The sequence below is a fragment of the Chelonia mydas genome, chromosome 2 (assembly GCF_015237465.2).
Source record: "Chelonia mydas isolate rCheMyd1 chromosome 2, rCheMyd1.pri.v2, whole genome shotgun sequence".
Taxonomy (NCBI): domain Eukaryota; kingdom Metazoa; phylum Chordata; order Testudines; family Cheloniidae; genus Chelonia; species Chelonia mydas.
The window spans coordinates 148,361,262-148,382,528 of NC_057850.1; the positions used below are offsets into that span (position 1 = coordinate 148,361,262).

Genomic DNA, 21,267 nt, shown 5'->3' on the forward strand with positions numbered 1-21,267 from the left:
CCTCTTGCTTTCAGTGTTCCTGTAGGTGGTGGTTTCATTGCACTGTCATTTCTACCAGTGTTTTTCCTCACTAGCAGTGAAGGCTGTCATTGATGCTTGGGTGCTCTCCTATCGTTAGGCTTTATCCACACTGGGAATTGGCTTCAATTCTAGATATCAGTGGACAGCCATTGATGTACCTGAATTGTTCCAAACAATAAGTATGGACAAAGTCAAGATTTGTACAAATGGAACTTATCTCTGCTTGAAACTGGGGTAAGCTCTACCTGAAAATTGTGGCTGTCCTTGTTTATGTTTGAGATTTGCCCTGCTCCAGCTACATTGCCAGTGTGGACATGGTCTTAGAAAGTCAGGTGCTACGCAAAGGAATCATAGACTATCAGGGTTGGAAGGGACCTCAGGAGGTCATCTAGTCCAACCCCCTGCTCAAAGCTGGACCAATCCCCAATTTTTGTCCCAGATCCCTAAATGACCCCCTCAAAGATTGAACTCACAACCCTGGGTTTAGCAGGCCAGTGCTCAAACCACTGAGCTATCCCTCCCCTCCTTAAGAAATATTGGGAAGCCAAGTTTTTCATTCCCCTGTCTCAAGGCTTAAGACAGTTCTTGGCTCCATAAACTTCTCTGAGCAATATTCCTCTGGAAACTTGAATTAATCTGGCTCACATTGACTCTAGAGCCTTAGGTAGCAATTCCTACGTAAATAATAGGTCAGTTATGCATCCTTATGCTATAAACACAACCAGTGTTGATTTAGCAAATCATTGTTGTCCTAAAAGTTTCCCCTATAGTTCTTGTCAGTCTGTTATGGAAAAATAGGACACAATTGCCAAATGGCTTCCCTTTAATTCTTTCTCTGTACTTTGAAAGGTGATGAGATTATGCCACTTACTGTGAAAAGGATAAAAGATAATGCTATTTCTTTCATCTGCCATCAATGAAGACTAACTCTTGGGGAGACTGAATCGTGGGAACCTCCTGATAAATTCAGATCTTAATAAATTGCAAATGGATGATGCCATCCTTTGGATTTCACTGTTATGAAATATTCCAGAAAAATATATTTGCCCATTAGAGGCAATTCTATTTCTGGGCTCTAAATGGAAGAAGAGGGTGAATCGAGCTTTTAAAAAGAGCTTAACTTTTCTTCCACACAGTCTTCTGCTTCTGTACACTACCTTCATGCTAAGTAGGCTCTTGTTACCTCTGCTTAGGTAATACCCTGTTATGCAAACCAGCAATATGGAGTTCAATCCAGACATTTACCACTCACTGTTCCTGGTGAAAGCTTTCATGTTGGATGCTGGTTTTGGCGGGGCTGTCCTACAAACACTGTTCAAGAAGGCTTCTGCTCACCTACCTGCTGGATAACTGCCTGTTGATTACCACGCATGGAATTTGTGTAGAAAATCATTTGAAGAAAGAATGGTTACTTACAATTCCTGTGCATCTTTGAGATGTGTTACCCACACAGATTCCATATCCTGTCGTCTTTTCCCTACTCTTTATGTCATGCGCTATGGGAACCAAGAAGGCACAGGCGTGGTCTGAATGGATACTGCTATTCAAAATAATCCAATGTCAGGCATAAGTATGCCAACAATGGAAGTTGTGTGGACAACACATTTAGAAGTATCCACAGCTAAGTAACTGTTCTCTCATGCTCTCAGAAAGAGAATATATTAGTGACATAGAACTGCAGTCTTGGTGTTCAGTGCATACCCTTACCAGTTATTATAAGACAGATGCTATCTGTAGGCTAATGTGGAATTACTGAAAACAGCTGTCGCCTTAAATTGCATCCTTCAAGTGTTAATAAAAAATCCAGATGAGGAATTCAAGAGAACTAGTATATCCTGGATGGTACTGGAAAGTTCTGAATTCTGATTGGTCCTTCCTTGTTTTGTGAAAGAAGGTAAAACCTCTACCTCCATAGATTGGATTGTCAGATCCCTCTTGCAAATAAATTGTTCTTTCTGGAGGAAGTAGAAGACAACTAACACTTCATTTTCCAATACAGAACAGGGAAAATGTCAAAGGACAAATACTATTAATAATTCAAGCTGAGTCTGTGCCACACAGATACATTTCATAAAAGTGTGAAGAAACTGTTCCTTAAAGGGTCAGCATGTGATAGTCTCATCTAATTATGATTTTTACATGAATTCTGTTTTAGGTTGACACATGCATTCGGAAAACAAAAGGTGTGATGACCATATTATCCCAAGTTCTCCCACTCAGTTGCAAGCTACTGAAAAAGGTGAGTTAATGATCCATTTGCAGCAATGAGAAAAAATAAAACAATCCTGCTTCTCTGCTTTTTGTTTTGTTTCTACAGTGTGGAACTGGAAATGGCTGGCTTAAATCACCTCATCCATGGAGAGAGAACAGATTACAAACAAATACAAATGACGACAGTATGGAAGGGAAAACTGATGCCTTTGGAATAAAATCGTTGGAACATCATGTAGCAAATCTGACATTTTTAGAGAGCAAATAGTAGTAGTATTTAGGAATGGAAGAATTTCATGTGGAAACTACAAACTGGCTCAAGTTTCAAAGTTGCTTTCTTTTGTGAAAGATAAAGCAGGTTATTTGAATTAAAGCTGTTGTGACCTTCTCACATCTAATAGATGTCCTGGTACTTAACAGTAACAGTTGCATCATCGGTCAGTTTTTAACTGTTCTGTATTTTTATAATGTGAATGTGTCTCCTTTGCTCAACATTAATGCTGTTATTTTTGTAACTAACACTTGTGAACATCTTAATGGAAGTTTCACCCAAAGATGCTGCTGATGGACATTTATGCAGAGAAACTGGATAGTTTGAGGATATGTGCTGCATATACTACTACTGTGGAAGTTTGTCAGTCTCATTGTTGGCCAATATCCAGAAGATAATCTGGAAGGCTCTGGCCTCAAGCACTGAATGTTGCTGTCTTAACTATGAGATACTTCTGCAATGAACAAAAGCCTCCTGCTGGTTTGCAATACACATGCCAATTTTTTTAGGCTAGTTTGATTTAAATAATTTAATTTTACTGCTGTCAGTCTGAACTAATGATGTGTTCATCCTCCAGACACATTTTATATTTCCAGTGAATACTTAAGAATTCTCTTTGTTTTAGTGATAAATAGCTGATCTTACTGCTGCTTTTGATTTATCATCAAAACTTAGAGTAGGATTTGAAATGCATGTGAAACTACTGAAATCTTCATTTAGAATGTATGGCATATTTAAGTTTCATAAAGTAGATTTTTACAGTGCAAGATTTAGAACGCTTAGAAAAGATATTCTGATAGCAATTATGACCAATTGTTGTACAAAGGGCATTATTTGATTCCAAGCCACTATACTCTAACCACAAGTGAAATATACATTTAACGTTGGAGATGCCTGTTTGCTCTTTGTACAGATGCCATACCTTATTTTGTTGGCCTTGTATATCATTAGTCTTTGTTTTATTGTTTCTTTAAAACGTAGGGTTTTTTTCCTTGTTTTACTACTTTGAGAACAGAGTACTCTAAGGGATTCAGGTCTTAAGGGTATTTAATTCTTGTGGGGCATCGTCGTCTCACCAGTAGCTCTGTGTGTGTCCTTCGCTGGTAATAGACATCACAATGGGGATGCTGGCTTTGCAGCACCAAAGAAGAAACAGCTGAAATCCTCAACACTAGGGATTGGGGATTAATCTTGATCAGTCAGAAATGGTTTTCATTTGTCTATCTGTGTAAGATGACTTAGGTGAAACTAAGGTTTTTTGCTTATGACATTAAGCACTAGAAAGATAGTTATTTTTCTACACTGCACCTGTCAAAAAGATGCAGAAGACTTAAATGTTTAAACTGTTTATTTCTGTATGAAATAAAATGATGACTGTTTACTGATCACTTGTTTAAAAAACAACAAACAACTAATTTCCAGTCCCCTACATTAAGTCTGTACAATTTTACAACTCTTTCATGTTACAACTATGGGATATACTGGAAGTAGATGATTACAAGTGTTATCTATGCAATACTTAATTCTGAAGCTACTCACAGTGTAGTTCAGACATTTATGTATTCAGTTAAATATAGAGCTTCATGAAGTGGAATTAAAACGTTTCAACAAAACTTCTTCATATTCCTTCTGTGTCAGAAGTCCTTGAGTTATGGTCTTACTTTCTTCAAATTTGGGTAGTACAACTGCAATGTATCCCTCAGTAGATGGCTAGAAAATAAGACCATGATATATATAGCACAGGAATAAAAAGGAAAAAAAACTCAATGTAAGCAAAATTCTTACCTTTTCTTGTAGAATAGCTGGATTATCCAGAATGTTTTCATTAACTTCCATCAACCGCCCTCTTATACAACTGCAAAGAGGTTTCAGTGTTAGTAAAACCATGCTTTGTAATCAAAATACCAAAAAAAAAAAAAAATTACTTACCTATATATAGTATATTCTTCTCCATCTGAACAAGATATTCTGCACAGAGGGGCAAGTTCTGTTAGAAACTGAGCACCCTGCATGTGAAACAAAGAATTCTTATGACTGTAAGAAGTTTGTTTTTTTCACGTGTGGCCTTCCTAGCATATTGAGAGAAAATTCTGAACCGTGTTACAATCAGCAGTACAAAGTAGTCACATGTTCCAAGATTGTTTTAAAAGACTTTTGGTCTCACAGTTTTATCTTTTTCTAAATTTTTCACATGACTAAAAGTAACTGACGTTGTTATCCACAATGCAGGAACCAAATATACCCCTAAGGATTTCTTTTTAACAGTGTAAATGAACTGAAATAAGTGTGCGTGGACATTTACATGAAAATAAGACAGTCTTATATTAAGGCCTGGTCCACACTGGGGGCTGGGAGGGGAAGTCTATCTAAATTATGCAACTTCAGCTATGCGAATAATGTAGGTAAAGTTGATGTACTTAGATCTACTTATCATGGTGTCTTTACTGCGGAAAGTTGACAGCTGACGCTCTCCCGTCGACTCCGCCTGCGCCTCTTGCCTTGGTGGAGTACCGGAGTCGACAGGAGAGCGCTCGGCAGTTGATAAATCGACCCCCGCTGGTAATGTAGACAAGCCCTAAAATAAAGACGTTTATTTTGTTGTTCTTTGGGTGTAGACCAGCCCTCAGGAGGTATCTACACACATCTCTAACAGCTTACTTAAACCAAAATCGGTTTAGCTCAAACTCTGGTTCTAAATCAACATAAGCTAAATTGAAATGAGTATCCACACTACCTTTTGCACTGGTTTAACTAAAGGTGTAATTTCAATGTGACTGTTTTTAGACAACCCATAAGCTTGCCATATATATTTTCAACAAAAGGGCAGTTTTCATGTCCATTAAGTCCTTGACATCTCTGAGGAGGCTTTTAATGTTTGAGATCTAGTTTTTTTAAAATAAAAAAGACATTACACCTTTAAGCCCTATATACCGTAGGGAAAGTTTGACATTTTCCACCACTTAACACCAGCATGGACAAACTACTTTAGACAACCCTAGCACTGGTATTGTAACAGTATTACATATTCCTCCTCAGAACAGATCTAAGGAATGGGGTGCTTAGTATAGACACTGCTGCAGGTATTTGAAGAGCAGTCTAGGTTGGAGTTCTTTAATCTTGGAGGATCTGAACCAACGTCAACAATGGTAGACAACGTAAGAAATTTCTTTCTGGGAAAGGAACTCCAGCCTCTGATATAGTGGATCCTTTTTATGTTGCCATTAGAGGTAAGCATTTCAAGGACTTAAATAAAACGTGAACTGATAAGATAGTTTTAAAATTAAAAAAAGAAAAAAGCCATACCCGCTTTGACTTTCCAGAGACTTTATTTTGAAGTCTACTGCAGTTGGCACTGATTTGGTAATTAATACTCTTAATTGTTTTTCCATTTTGAAGAAGAGGATGAGCTTCTGCCAGCGTGATGACACAGATTCTGCAAGAAAAGTTACAATTACCTACTGTACTTAAGCTTCATCCCTGGGATTGTTTAGCCTTCTAATATGCAAATAACTGCCTCCCGTAGTGAGTTAGTTCTATGAAAGGCAATATTTTCTTATTCAACTCAGCTGCTACCGAGGGCATGTCTTCACTACATGGTTCACTCAGGCTCTTCATGGGGTGTTGCCCCTCACACACAAAACCCAACTTTAGTGGAGAGTTCAACACAGACTACCTGGTTCATCTAGGACTGCAGGCTAAAACTTCTGAGCCTTTCACTAGGGTTGCTCACCTGCCCCCTTTGTAGCGAGCGCTTAGGCTAAGCCACTCGAGTACTGACAGTCCTCCAATACCTTCCCACAATTCACTGGGAAAGAATGAGAGCAGTGGTCCCCAACGCAGTGCCCACGGGTGCCATTTCTTGCCACTCCTGCTTCTCAGCGGCATTTTGGTGGCGGGGTGTCTGGCACCCACCAGAGTCTTCTGGGAATAGCAATATGCTATTCCCACAAGAAAGGTTGGGGACCACTAAATCAGAGGCTCAGCTTACAACAGAGCAAAGGACAAGGAGGTAAAGCTCCAGAAGTCTTAACACCCACATGGTTAAGTGCAGCACCAATGCAGAGAGAGTAATTCAGGTATGGTTTTGCTGTGTGGCTGCTCACACTTGAGTGCCAATCATTCAAGTTAACTTTGCAGTGAAGACACACCCTGTATGTCAACTATACCTGCTTGCTTCCATGACAAGTTTTATATCCATTGCCCCCCTCCTACATTTTAAAATTACAACTGCAGAGCCAAATTCAACCCTCACTTCCATGTGTGCAACTCACTTGAAACTTTGGGGATTGCACAGTTGTATCATTAGCTGGAAACTGGCCAGCAGATCTGTCATCGCTGATACACAATTCATTAAGCATCCATGCTTTATTTTCAGATGGCAGATTGAAATTGCAAAGCAGGTAGTTAAAGCCATCTTTTTACTTGCAAACTGAACAAGTTTTTTACAGATGCCATATAAGAACAATTGCAAATAGGAAAAAGAAAAGGAGTACTTTGTGGCACCTTAGAGACTAACCAATTTATCTGAGCATAAGCTTTCGTGAGCTACAGCTCACTTCATCGGATGCTTTCATCCTTTTCTTTTTGCGAATACAGACTAACACGGCTGCTACTCTGAAACCTGCAAATAGGAAATTTCACAGGTCGTTTACGAGTGAAATCTATCAAACTATTATGACAGCAGTAGCAAACTTACTCAACTGACAGATCAACCAGAGTCAAGGTATGCTGATTACCTAAATGTCACACATCTGCATTGCAATCTATGCTATTTTTAATCTTATATTTTAGTTTTAAGTGATCTTTCCTCAAATGCAACAGCAAAGTTTCCTAGGTGACAGTATCACCTCTGTAAGGTATTTCCTTGTTTTACACATAACCATTGAATTTTAGAATGTATTTTAAAGTCAGCAGCTATATGAGTTCTAGAAAACACTCAGACAGTGAATAGTAGAATAGGACAATTTAGTAAAAGTTAAAGAGGCATCAAGGCTATGAAATGAGAGCACAGGTAGCTAAAGTTCTAGAAATGAGTTAATCCCCTTTAATTGGCTAAGTGTTTTGGTACATTTTAAGGAGGAGGAGTTTCTTGGAGCTGACTAAGCTTTATTATAAGAGGGGATGTTTCTCAAATGAGAATCAAATAGACTTTAAATTCACTCTTATCAAGACTAGTAATGTTACAAAACATAATTTTGTATCAAAAATACATTGGAAACTGAAGGCCCTGTGGACTATGTTGTATAATTATTGATTTTTAAAGGCAGATTAAGTCAAAGTACGGTCTAGGCATTATCACCTCGTAGTAATATGCACATATTAAAAGTGAATTGGCTGTGTAACATCAGGCCTAGAGCTGAAAACCTCATTCCCTACAAAAGGCGATGTACACTAGGGTAGTACCCAATACAAAATATGCCATGGATTTGATACAGAATTATGCTCAGCTTTTGTTTTTAAAAAGTGTTTCTAGCCCTTATGATTAGGGCTGTCGATTTAATCGCAGTTAACTTGTGTGATTAACTCAAAATTAATCATTATTAAAAAGATTAATCGCACTGTTAAACAATAGAATACTAATTGAAATGTATTAAATATTTTTGGATGTTTTTCTACATTTTCAAATATATTGATTTCAATTACAACACAGAATACAAAATGTACAGTGCTCACTTTAATTTTTTATTACAAATATTTGCACTAAAAATTATAAGAAATCCTATTTTTCAGTTCACTTCATACAAGTACTGTAGTGCAGTCTCTATCATGAAAGTGCAACTTACAAATGTAATTTTTTGTTACATTACTGTGCTCAAAAACAAAACAATGTAAAACTTTAGAGCCTACAAGTTCACTCAGTCCTACTTCTTGTTCAGCAAATCGCTAAGAGACAAGTTTGTTTGCATTTACGGGAGATAATGCTGGCCGCTTCTTAATTACAATGTCACCTGGAAGTGAGAATAGGTGTTTGTATGGCACTGTTGTAGCTGGCGTCAAAAGATATTTACATACCAGATGTGCTCAAGATTTGTATGCCTCTTCATGCTTCAGCCATCATTCCAGAGAACATGCTTCTATGCGGATGACACTCTTTAAAAAATAATGTGTTTATTAAAGGTGTGACTGAACTCCTTGGGGGAGAATTTTATGTCTCCTGCTCTGTTTTACCCGCATTCTGCCATATATTTCATGTTACAGCAGTCTTGGATGATAACCCAGCACATGTTGTTCATTTTAAGAACACTTTCACTGTAAATCTGACACCAATTTGAAATTTCTAAAGATCGCCACAGCACTTGACCCAAGGTTTAAGAATCTGAAGTGCCCTCCAAAATCTGAGAAGGATGAGGTGTGGAGCATGTTTTCAAGTCTTAAAAGAACAACACTCCAATGCGGAAACTACAGAACTGAACCACCAAAAAAGAAAATAAACCTTCTGATAGTGGCATCTGATTCAGATGATGAAAATGAATATGCATCAGTCCACACTGCTTTGGATCGCTATCCAGCAGAACCCATCATCAGCATGGACGCATGTCCTCTGGAAGGGTGGTTGAAGCATGAAGGGACATCTGAATCTTTAGCACATCTGGCACGTAAATATCTTGCAGTGCCGGCTATAACAATGCCATGCAAACACCTGTTGTCACTTTCAGGTGACACTGTAAACAAGAAGCAGGCAGCATTACCTCCTGCAAATGTAAACAAACTTGTTCAGCCAATCGCTCAAACAAGAAATAGGACTGAGTGGACTTGTGGGCTCTGAAGTTTTACACTGTTGTTTTTGAGTGCAGTTATTTTTGTACATAATTCTATATTTGTAAATTCAGCTTTCATGTTAGAGATTACACTACATTATTTGTATTAGGTGAATTGAAAAATATTTTTTGGCTGTGCAAATATTTGTAATAAATATACAGTGAGCACTGTACACTTTGTATTGTGTGGTAATTGAAATCATTTGAAAAAGTAGAAAACATCCAAAAACATTTAAATAAATGGTATTCTATTATTCTTTAACAGTGCGATTAATCATGATTAATTTTTTTAATCACTTGACAGCCCTACAAACAATATAAAAAAGCAGAAGAATACGTGAAGAGGAACAAACATGTTGTATCACAAAATAAGAGAACTGAGCGGGGCATATGAGTTGAAGATGTCAGCCATGAAAGACAAGCACAGCCAAGTAATTGAGGATGAACAAAAAACGTAAAGAATATTCTGAAGAACTGTGCAACCTGCAGAATGCAGTGGATTAAACTGTCCTGGAGACGCTCCCCAGTACAAATAAGGGAGAGCATGTGCTGGAATTTTTAGACGAAATAGCAAATATCTTGATAGAAAGTTAGGAAAAGCTTCTGGGAAACAACAACATAACCACAGAGCTGTTCCACAAGAGAAAATGCTAAGTAAATGGGGGGAAAGTGAAAATAGTACCAAATCTATAAAGAGAGAAGACTGAATGCAAGAACTATAGAGGAACCAACTTATTTAGCATACCAGGAAAAGCATTCACTGAGATGCAGCAGAGGACAACGAAAAGGTATGTGGATGCAGCGTTTGCAGAGGAATAGGCCAGACTTCAACTAAGATAAACTATAATAAATCAGCTAATTGTGATGAGACAGATATCAGAGATGTATACAAAACACAACTAAACCTGTTACAACTACTTTATAAACTTCATACAAGCTTTTGATAGTATTTGGCAGAAGGCATTATGGCAAGTTTTGAGAACATATGTATCCCTGAGAAATCAAACTGATAGAAGACATCTACAGCAAGTCAATAAGTGTGGTTAGAAAAGACAAGAAGTTGATGGAATCGTTCAGGATGACTGTAGGAGTGAGACAAGGATGCATGCTGTCACCAGATTTGTTCAGCATGGTACTGGAAGCAGTAATGGCTGTAGCATTGAGAGATTAAACGGAAAGAGTTATGTGGAACAACAGAAAATAACCTTAGATTGGCAGATGTTACTAACCTTGTACCACTGACCAATTAAGATTTACAGAGAATCTGTAGAAGGCAGACAAGGAAAACAGAAAATCCAGATTGAAGATCAGTAGAGATTACAAAAATTATGGCAACTGGAAGACATGAGGAAGAGATAAAGATTAAAGTCAAAGACAAAGAACTAGAACAAGGGAAAAAATATGTACCTTGGAGAACTATCAAAGAATGGGAATTATGACGACGACATAGGAAGAATCAGACTAGCTGCTACTGTACTCAGAAAAGCTGCAAGATCTGGAAGGCTAATGACATGTCAATAGAAATAAAAATTAGTGTATATGAGACAGTGCCATGTCAATACCACTGTATGGGTTGGAATGTCTGGAGTATGAGGTAAGCTGATGAAAGAAAGATGTCGACTGCAGAAATGAACTGGCTGAGAGTTTCAGGACAGCGGAAAATAATTTAAGTTATAAGAAAACAGCTAGGACAAGAAATGACACTGTTGCAAAAGATTCAAGACAGACAACTACAATGCTTTGGACATGTGTCAAAACAGACCTGGAAAGTATACCATATCTGGTGATTCACACCCAGAGTGCAAAGAACTAGAAATAGAGGAAGACTGAGGATGTGCTGGATGAACACAGAAGAAAAAGTTTTAGAGACAAATTAACCTGTGAAGTGTACACAAGGCAAAAATAGTTGAAAGACTGAATTCAATGCCATCATTACTTCTGAGCCGACAGACTGGAATTGAAGAACAAGAGAAATGGTTTGTGCCACAGAGTACATGGGGCCCTGCTATTAGGAAACCTCAAATACGTAAGGGCATGTCTACACAACAAAATTTGATCAACCTAAGTTAGATTGATCTACAGCCACCACAGCAATTAAATCAACTACCCTCCTTCTGCCAGTGGTGCGTGTCTTCACCAAACAGCGCTTGCACCGACTGAAGTGGGGTATTGTGGGGCATTGTGGGGCACTGACAGCTACATGGGCCTCACAGCTGGAGCCCTTAACCCCCCCCAGGACAGAGCACAATTTCACAGCAGGGAGCCTACCTCCAGTGAAATTGACATTCTTGTCAGTTTCACAGTTGCTATTATTTCACATTTTGTCTTGGGCTCCTGCTGTCAGCCCCTCATCCTGGGGCTAACAGAGCTTGATGGGAATGGGGGGCTGGGCTGACAGCCAACAGGAGATGTAAGTCATGCAGTGTCTGTTTAAACACTGCATCACCTTAACTACATCGACCTAAGCACTACGCCTCTCGGGGAGGTGGAGTTGCTACATCAATGTAGTGGGCAACTTACATCAGCAGGAGCACCACTGTAATGTAGACACTTAAGAGTTAGGTCAGCGTAAATAGCCCTACCTCGACCTAGCTCTGTAGTGTAAACCAGGCCTAAGCAATACCACCACATAACTGAGGCCTAAAGTCTAGAGAAGAGGCATCTTTGCTTAAACGGCTATAAACAAAGTTGATTCTGTTCCTTCACTCATCAAGCATTGCAGGGAGATGAGCAGTGTACTTGAAGACACTCAGTAACGCAGATTTGTAAGTCCAGTGATTCAACTATAATAGAATTGATCTAATGTTTGTATGAATCCTGCAGATGACGATCATGGCTTAAAGGCGTTGAGCTTAATACCCAAGCTCTCTGAGTGTCAAATTTAGCCAAGAAAACCAGTGACAAAAAAATATAATTTTTATAACAAAAGCTCCAAATCTAATAGTTTTAGATGGAGAACATTACACCTCAAGGAAAACAATTAAGCACAGCATGCTGAGAAGGCAATGTTGCCAATGAAGCCATCAATGTGAATAAATGTCAATCTCCTCAGATGTTAAAGTCAAAGACAACCCACACCAGGGTCGCTGACACTTGAGCCCTAGTGTCTAAGACACCCTTCCTCCTCATCGGAAAGAGGCTCTGACCACTCAAAAGCAACTTTATCTACACAGCTAGAAGAGTCTGAGAAAGGCAGTGTTGTAGGGAGCTACTTCAGCGCACCACCAAACTAGGGAAACCAGGGAAAAAATACAGAAATATTGCCAAAGCCACAAGGTCTAGAACCAGCCTGAGCAGCTGCAGTTCCAGTAGGAGCAGCACCTTAGCTGACTGCCATCAGAAATTAAGTGAAACAATGTTCTGGGGTACCCAACCCTCGCAGCTGGTCTCAAAATGAGGCCAGCCTGCTAGTATTTCAAAGGGCCAAAAATCTTTGAGACCTAAGGCAGATCCAGCTTCTCCATTAGCACCTGGAGAATAATAATTTTCCTAAAAGTCTGCCTGTGGTACGATAGATCAATAAGCAAGGCTAAAGTACACTCCTGGGGGAATTCTGTGCCACTGCGTAACTTGTGCAGAACTCATGTTCTGCACAGAATTTTGTTGTTCCCCATAGAACTGGTGCTGCAGAGCTGCTGGCTGCCACTAGGGGCCATTGAACCCAGCAGAGTCCAGCTCACGAATACAGGACACTGCTGGGTTAGAGGGGAGGGAAGGGTGCTGGGCAGCTGTGGTTCCTGGCACATCCTGAAGGAAGAAGGCACCATGCAGGAAACTCCATACAAGCCCGAGACTCAATATTAGGATGTTTTTCCCTTGAATCCTTAGGCTCTGTGCAGTAGGGGCTGTGGGTGTCTGGACTTGGGCCTACCCCACAGCTGGGCTCTGGGGGGTGGGTGTCTGGTCTTGGGGGCACCCTGCAGCTGGGCTCTGGGGGTGCAGGTATCTGGGGGGTAGAGGGTGTGGGTGTCTGGGCTGGGGCGTGGCCTGCAGCTGGGCTCAGGGGTAAGGGGTATAGGTGCCTGGGCAACCTGCAGCAGGGCTCTGGGGGGCAGCTGATGCAGATGTGTGAGCCAAGGAGTGCCCTGCAGCTGGGCGAGGGGATGTGCATGTCTGAGACCAGAGGGGCAGAGTTTTCCCCCTAAAATATGCCCAGGTGGCACATGTGAAAATACCCAAACTGAGGCACCCAACAAAAACATAACAGAGAAACAGGAACTGGGTTGTCATAGAGGCTTCTTTAACTCTCTACTTTCAGGGGAATTGGGTTTTGTTGTCTTTATTGTTACAGACATACTTGCTGACAGGTATTTGAAATAAATTACCAAAATAATTGAAAATGGTGAGATAGTGTTATTCTGACAAAATATACAGAATTTTAAATTTTTTGGCACAGGATTCCCCCAGGAGTAAAAATAGTCCTCAGTCAATAGAAAAGGTTCTTTGGCAGATATTTACAGCCAGCATATAGGAGTGTTTTATGCAAGGTGAGAGGGTTCTGTCTTGCTGCTGCCTAAAATTGCTTCCCTGGCAGCAGCAGAAGCAGGTTGACCTGATTATACTACTTTGAGTATATGTCCCTAGGGGTGTTCCACCATAGCATGTGTGTGCACTCTCAACCAGAGAACACAGAATCTGCAGGCTTGTGCAGAGGAGTGCCTCTTACCTCTAAACAAGGGCATATAAGGAGGTGCGGACCACTGCCACCCAGTTCCTTCCCAACTGCCTATGGCTTGAAACAGAGTGGTTGCATGTCTGTTGATTCTCAGCTTCCTGCCTTTGTTAGTATACCATTTTAGTCTTCACTTTTTCCATTTACTTTATTTAGAAGGGTCCCTCCCCCAGATTCTTTTATTGGTCCATTATCACCCAGGGTTATGCCCTGGCATAGGTCTTTTCCTATTAGTGACTAGCATTCAAGCTGAGGCCAGCTACATTCAGGAACACTAGAGACTTAAATGTCATCCTCTGTTGCTGGAAACCCTTCAGAAGAGGAGCAGATCTAACTGCCCACTACTACTTTGCTCTTGCTTGAGATGCAGTGTGCATACCATTAAGAACAGGAAAAATGTCTACACTGCATCTGGAGAAGACAGGAAGCGGTAAGAGGAAAAACACAGAATGGCATTAGCCCTTCTGCAGCAGAAGAGAAGGGGAACAAGTTCTACCCCCTCTCAGCAGCTAGGAGTGGTCAGGGACACTTAAGCCTCCATACCAGGCTGCTGCATTTAGACCTGGCTTTAAGAATAGGGCAGGGAGAGGACATTGATATTTTCACAGGACTAGCCCTATTAGAGCAAACCTTATTAATAATATACTAATCTAAAGGGTACAAAATAAGGGGTTGAATACAAAAGATGCTGACAATATAAAAAGATTACAAGTGACTAATTTCCCATTTCAATTTATTTTCAGTGTGTATAACAAATGCAAGAAGAGAAATTATTTTTTCCATTTAATGTCATTAAAGCAACACTTTCATCTTGAATGTTAAGTATCCAAGTTGGATAGAAGGACCTTTAATAGCATGTCTAGTGTTCTTTCTTGGAAGTGTTTTTTTGTCATTTGTTTTTTAATGAAGTTATTTTCAGGAAGAGAGACTGGGTGGGCCCAAGAACAGCAAAGTGGGCTCCCCTCTCTATGCACATATGTGTCCGCCTGCTCTTCAGCAGCAGCATAACTCCTCTCTGGGAATTGCAGAGGAGTCCCTGCAAGTAAAGAATTCCCCACTCCTTTCCTCCCCACGACCCCACCCCACTAATCCCTGCTTCATATAGGGATCTGGAGGCTTCTCTCTGTGAACTCCCTGCTTCAGAGAGAGAAGGCGGCTTCCAGGCCTTCATGGACTTCTGTTACTCCCCAGCCCCATTCATGAGGGTAGTGACTGAAGAAAGGGATTGTGTGAAACCCAATGTTTCAGTCCTGTTGAAGAATCTAGGGAGTACATGGAGCTCCCCATCCCCTTGTTCAGGAACTTGGAGAGGAAGAGGTTCTCCACTTTGGAGGAAGCCCCAAGTACCACAGAGTTTTAGAAGTAGGAATAAATAGCTCCTAATCCAATTTTAAAAGATTAGCTGAATCACCAGATTGTTAATGTAGTCTATACAAAGCTGAGTATGAACGAATATGACTGTTTTCTACTTTATTATCAGCCTTATGATTTCTAGCAGGACCGGAAGTCAGAGTTGCAAGCAGACAAAGGAACAGCAGGAGTCTTCAACAGTTGTTCAATGTGACCAGTAAAGGATTTTAAAAGAGGATGCGTGTCCCTTTTGCTTCTTTGTGTTGTAAGAAACAAGACTGAAATGAGGTTTTCTGCTGTGTATTTTTCTAAAGTTCTTGATTTGTACCCAAGAAAAATCAGGAACATTAAGTCTATTCTTCCCTATTGTGCTGGAAGACTTCAGAGATGTTTATTGTCAGCTCTCACACCTTAACTGGAGGGAGAAATAAATCAACAAGATACATCTTTCTTACAAATGTTTATGGTGTTAAATGAATTAAACAAAACAAAGTTGAATCTCTTGCCCTCAATTACTCAGCTTGCAGTGACTTATTAACCATCTAGATTGTGGCTGTGCCCAAGATGTGCTTGGTACATGTCCTTTGTAATGTTAATTTTACAAGTTCAAGTAACCATAAAATGTTCCATGGTAGACATGACCTGGTGCTCTAATATTTGAAAAGAATCAGAAAAAAACCAAAACAGCCTTTTTGAATGAAGCTGGGCATTTTTTATACTTGAAAGAAACAAAATAGGACCCAGGTCCAATATCCTCCCACCCTGGAAGGTCTAATTTTTTTTTCTCATTTAATACGACTTAATACTTCCACTTTTTGTCAGAATCAGAGACCCAATCATAATAGTAGAGCACAGACTGCTTCTAAAAACTAAGTGTTCCCTGTGTGTCTTCCCGTAGTACTGATCTTCATGTCCTGATAGGCACCATCCAGATGCCTTCCTTGGTCTGACCCAGTATGGCCATTCTTATGTTCCTTACTACAATTGTAGCCTCAAGAGATTACACAGCTTCTCAATTCACATTAATCAAAGTTTTAAAATACATTCCAATCTTTTTAAATCAGCTTTAAAAAAAAAATTTAATTTAAGATAGTCAGCAGGTTTCCTTTAAAAAAACAGGCCTCACTGGAAAGTGGCATCATGGGACTCAATGTCATCTTAGTGATTTTTATACATATTACTAAAACTTTTACAAGTTACAATAATTTTACAGGTACCCACCCTGCAAACCTTGCCTGGGCTTGGAAACTCAAGTTATGTTCTGCCTTCTCATGCATAAATCGCTAGTAGTAGAGGTTCTGCAGGCAATGAGTAGCTCTATGGGTTAACAACTGTAATTTTGTACTCAGTTCTGTTGAGAATGCAGAAGGAACTGAATCCAACTTACACTCTGAGTTGTGCTGACTACAGGACTAACAGAACTACAAACTTAGCAACTAGTTTAAGCAGACGCAATTCCAAATACACAAAGAGAGCTGCTGAGTACCCTGATAACATTCTTACCCAATGATTTTCATGGTAAAACCGCATTTTAAAAATGGGAGGCCATTTGTTCATATTTGCAACTTACAGGAGACATACTCAGCAACATGACTAAAAAATTTTAAAATGAGACTTGTATTACAAAATAATTCCTTAAACATTTTTGGCCCAAATGCTGTCAACTAGAGTCAGAGTAGGTATATTGTGACCAAATATGAAAACCATCATAATATCTTCTGATACTGAAATATTTTGGACTTTTTTTAAAAAAGACAAGATACTTTACATTTACATATTACAACCATCAGAAATTAAAACTAACTAATCTAGTAATTTGCATTTCACTAGACTGATGAATTTCAGTTTTAGGTTATCATACACTAGCAAAATACATACTCCAAATTTAAACCATCAAATGGAAATGTTTTAATAAAAAGGCTTGTTGAAAAAATTTCAAAAATACTCATTCATATTAGGTTTTCTAATATTAAAACCTAAATATTGTGTCTAATTTACTTAGCTATGTACTTAGGGTAACTAAAGTGTTAATAAAGAAGCTATCAAAGAATGGTGGTGCTTACTCTGAAATATAGAAAACCCAAATATCATCCTTTCAGTGTTGAAAACATTAGCTCTCTATTAAAGATGTGTTTTCAAACTAGTAGTGCAAAACAAATATCCTAAGAATTTAACCAGATTTTACTTACCTATTAGAATGCTGCAATATACAGTGGTCCTCACATAGATTACCCTTAACATCTGTAAAAAAGAACCAAAACCAATCACTACACTAAGCTAGAAACATGCAAGAACCAATACACTGAAATGTATTTCTGCATACTAAGATGGATTTATAGTTCATGAAGAAGGTTCCTACACACTTCAGTGATGAAAAGCAATCTCTGTGCCTCAGTTCTCCCATCTGTAGAACAGGAGTCATATTTTCCTGCTTTGTAAAAGCTGTGGCAGACCCACCCCCAGAATCCTCCCCCAGATGCAAGAAGCTCAGCATCCTTCCCTGCTTCCTTCCCCCACCACTCCTCAACTGTGGGGTGAGGAGTCACTGTACAGGGAGCTGCTCCCCAATCCACCCAACTCCCTTGCATCTGGACCTCCCATACCCAGATACCCCTGCCACGCCTCAGCAGGTACATCCAGAAGCCCCCTAGCCCTCCATACCCAAACCTCAACCCCTGCATCTGGAGCCCTCTGCACCCAGACCCCCTGCCTCCAAACCCCCATCCCTGCACCCAGACCGCCCCCTACTGAGCTCCTTGCACTCAAACCCCAACTCTGATGTCCCTTCCCCTGCACCACCCTGAGCCCCCACACCACTGACCCCCAACTAGTTGTACCCAGACCCCTACCCCACTAAGCCCCATTCTCCCAGCAACCAGACCCCACCGCTAAGCCCCAACCAGCTTCACCTGGAAGCCTTTGCAGAGTCCCATTGCCCCTGCACCTGGAACCTCCCTCTCCCCACCCCGAGCCTCTGTGCATCCACACCTACACCCCCCACTGAGCTGCCTGCACCCAGATTGTCCCACACAGAACACTCTCACCCACACCTAGATTCCCTCCACACTTGGATCCTGCCTGGTTGAGCCTGCCTGCCCCACACCTGGTGTGCCTGGAGCAGAGGGGCAGGGCCCCAGGGCATTTCTTGGGCAGATCCAGACCTTGTGCTGTGTCAGGATCGGGTGCAGCCTCACCACCGAGTCTATGTCCCAGGGGTGGGGGGCAGTTGGGTGATCTTCCACCTTCAGCAAGCCAGTGGCCTGTGATCCCCACTGCCATGCCAGAGCCTCTGCATTTATTTATTGACAAATAAAACTTGCAGAATTTTAAAATATTGTACACAGAATTTTTAATTTTTGGTGCAGAATTTCCTCAGGAGTACTACAGTAACTCCCCACTTAACGTCCTCTCGCTTAACATTGTTTCTATCTTACATCCCTGCTCAATTACAGAATGTGCTTCATTTAAAGTTGTGCAATGCTTCACAAAAACATCCTCTGGCTGCCTGCTTTGTCCACAGCTGACAGCCCTCCTATCAGCTCCTCTATGCCCGCCCCCACAGCGCTTCCCACCCGCCTGCAGACCGCATGGATCAGCGCCTTCTCCCTCCTTCCCCCCACCTCCTGCCCACGGCAATCAGCTGGCTTGCAGCAGTCGCCACATAGCCAGGTGGAGAGAACAGGGGGAGCGATCCAAAAAAAAAAAAAAGAGGCGCCACCCACGGCACCGAAGGTCCCGCCGAAGACCCAGAGCGCCGCTGGGTGAGTAAAAGCGCCGCAGCGGGTGGCACCTTTTTTTTTTGGATCGCTCCTCCTGTTCCCTCAACAGGTGAAAATTTAAAAGGCGCCAAGACATTGACAAGGCACCACCTGTGCTCAATGGGGGAGTGCCGCTGCCCCGCTCCCCCCCAGCTACGCTACTGGCTTGTGGTGTTCAGGATGGAGGGGGGAGGAGCAAGGATGCGGCGTGCCTCCCGCCTCCCTCCCCTGCGTCCTGCCTGCGGAAATCAGCTGGTATGCAGCATTCAGGAGGCAGGGGAGGGAGGGGGAGCCTGCACACTGTGTCCTTGCTCCTCCCCGTCTCCTGAACACTGCAAGCCAGCTGATTGCTGCGGGCAGGGGGGAGGAGCTAGGACATGGCGTGAGGAGTAAATGGGAAGGGGGGGGGGGGAAAGAGGCGGATTAAGGGTGGGGGGTTGGGGGGATGAGGTGGAGTGGGCAGGCCAGCCAAGGGTTGAGCCCCCTGCCTCTGGTGCTTGCAGAGTAGGGGAAGCTGCCACTGTGCTTCTCCTAGCCTACAGCACCTTCAGCCTCCTTGCCTGCCTCATTGTCTCCAGTGCCTGTGGGCTGTGCGGGATAAGGTGGGGGCACCTCCCAACTATAGTACTATATGGCAAAAAAAAACAAAAAACAATTCCCTGGAACCTAACCCCCCCCCCCCCCATTCACTTTCCTCATAAAAATGAATGTAGATTCGCTTAACATAGTTTCACTTAAAATTGCATTTTTCAGGAATATAACTACAACATTAAGCGAGGAGTTACTGTACTTGTATTCTCACAGCATCTCGCAGCTCCAGTGACAGACCACCACCTCACGGCACTAGCTGATGTACAACACAGAACAAAGAGGCAGCCCTGCAGGCCCAAGGAGTTTACAATCTAAGTATAAAATAAGAGACAACAGACAAATACTACAGGCAGACTAGCAAATGAGTCCAAGAAAACCAGGAGACAACATTGGTCAGCATGAAAGGCAGCTGTCTCAGCACATCAGCAGGGAGTGTTTTCTTACCCAAATAGTTAAATATGCAATCCTTACTGCGGGCTCAGGTAGACTGGTACAAAGCTGCCTTATAATGCTGACTTTTATTCTCTTCAGTTTACTGGAATAAGCTGTACTGGCACAAGGCACCTCTGTACCCAGATAACTGCATCTACACAAGGAAGTTACCCTGCTTCGACTATAGCCGTTTCACACTGATGCCCTCAAAGTAACTGCACAGACCAGCCCTCACACGACCAGGGAAGTCTGCACAACACAGAGCCCCGCACCACCCCGCCCCGCATCACACAAAACCCGCTCCCCGCCCCCCCTCTCTGGGGCTCTCCACGGTGCGGCCTGGCTCACCCAGGGCGGCAGGCGACAGCCTGAGCGGGGCTCTCACGCCAGCCGCGAGCTCAGCCCCTTGGCAGGGAGGACAGCGGCGAAGCCGGGTACGAGCTGACAGCCCGGCCGCGGCCAGACCCGCCGCTCACCCGCCCGCAGCCGCGGGACGCGCCGCCGGGAGCCGCAGCGCACCCGCGGGCGAGGGCCGGGCTCCGCACAGGGGCGGGTCGCGCCCGGCGGGCTCTGCACGGGAGGGAAGGAGGGAGGCGGACCCTGGGCCGAGCTCTGCCACCAGCCCCCTCCCCCGGGCGGGGTTCGGGCAGGCCCGGCCCGGCCCGGCCCGGCCCATCCCCCCGTTACAGGGGTTGGCCCCGTTCCCGCGCGACCCCCCGCCCGGCCTCTCCACAGCCCCCGCGGGGGGAGGGGCGGGTACCTGGCTTGTACCAGCGCGTGAAGTACCGCTCCGTCACCCCCGGCGCCGCCGCCGCCGCCATGCCCGCTCCGACCTGGCGGCGGGCGCCTCCCCCTCCAGTCACGGGGTCACCGCGAGCCAATCAGCGCGCGAGTCCCTTCCTGGATTGCGTCCGGGCGGCGGCGGCGGGAGGGGCTCCTGCCCCGAGGCGGGAAGAGCCGCCCCTCGCTCGGCGCCGCTGAGACACGTGCGATGGGCGGTGACCTGCCAGCACGTGGCTTCTCACCCGCAGCCGCGAGAACGGCTCGCGCTCCCCGCTGGGCGGTTACGAGCCTGCTCCAAGCTCATTCCCGCCCGGCCGGCGGCGCGTAACCGGCGTGAGCGGTTACACAGCGCGCCACGAGGGGCCTGAGCGGAAATCCCAGTCGGCTGCAGCGTCCTCCATGAATCGGGGCCTGGGGAGA

General features: G+C 42.9%; 2 protein-coding genes across 7 annotated transcripts in view; one reads left to right on the forward strand and one right to left on the reverse strand.

Annotated features, from left to right (window-relative positions):
- CTNNAL1 (catenin alpha like 1) overlaps positions 1-4,116 on the forward strand; it is a 131,003-nt gene extending 126,887 nt beyond the window's left edge. For all 4 annotated transcript variants that reach the window (XM_037893398.2, XM_043540314.1, XM_043540315.1 and 1 more), the window contains 2 exons: positions 2,177-2,260; positions 2,339-4,116. In XM_037893398.2, coding sequence (XP_037749326.1) covers positions 2,177-2,260; positions 2,339-2,500 — 246 coding nt within the window. In that variant the 3' untranslated portion in view covers positions 2,501-4,116. The remainder of the gene's footprint in view (positions 1-2,176; positions 2,261-2,338) is intronic.
- The window catches only part of ABITRAM (actin binding transcription modulator), a 31,883-nt gene extending 10,907 nt beyond the window's left edge, over positions 1-20,976 (reverse strand). Inside the window, exons 1-6 of one of the 3 annotated variants that reach the window (XM_037893399.2) lie at positions 20,825-20,971; positions 17,473-17,524; positions 5,807-5,936; positions 4,433-4,509; positions 4,289-4,358; positions 3,834-4,213 (exon numbers count right to left, since the gene is read on the reverse strand). In XM_037893399.2, coding sequence (XP_037749327.1) covers positions 4,085-4,213; positions 4,289-4,358; positions 4,433-4,509; positions 5,807-5,936; positions 17,473-17,524; positions 20,825-20,885 — 519 coding nt within the window. In that variant the 5' untranslated portion in view covers positions 20,886-20,971 and the 3' untranslated portion in view covers positions 3,834-4,084. Of the gene's footprint in view, positions 1-3,833; positions 4,214-4,288; positions 4,359-4,432; positions 4,510-5,806; positions 5,937-17,472; positions 17,525-20,412; positions 20,626-20,824 lie in introns of those variants that run through there. The other 2 variants (XM_043540317.1, XM_037893400.2) reach the window with 2 other exon arrangements.
- Between the last annotated feature and the right edge of the window lie 291 nt (positions 20,977-21,267).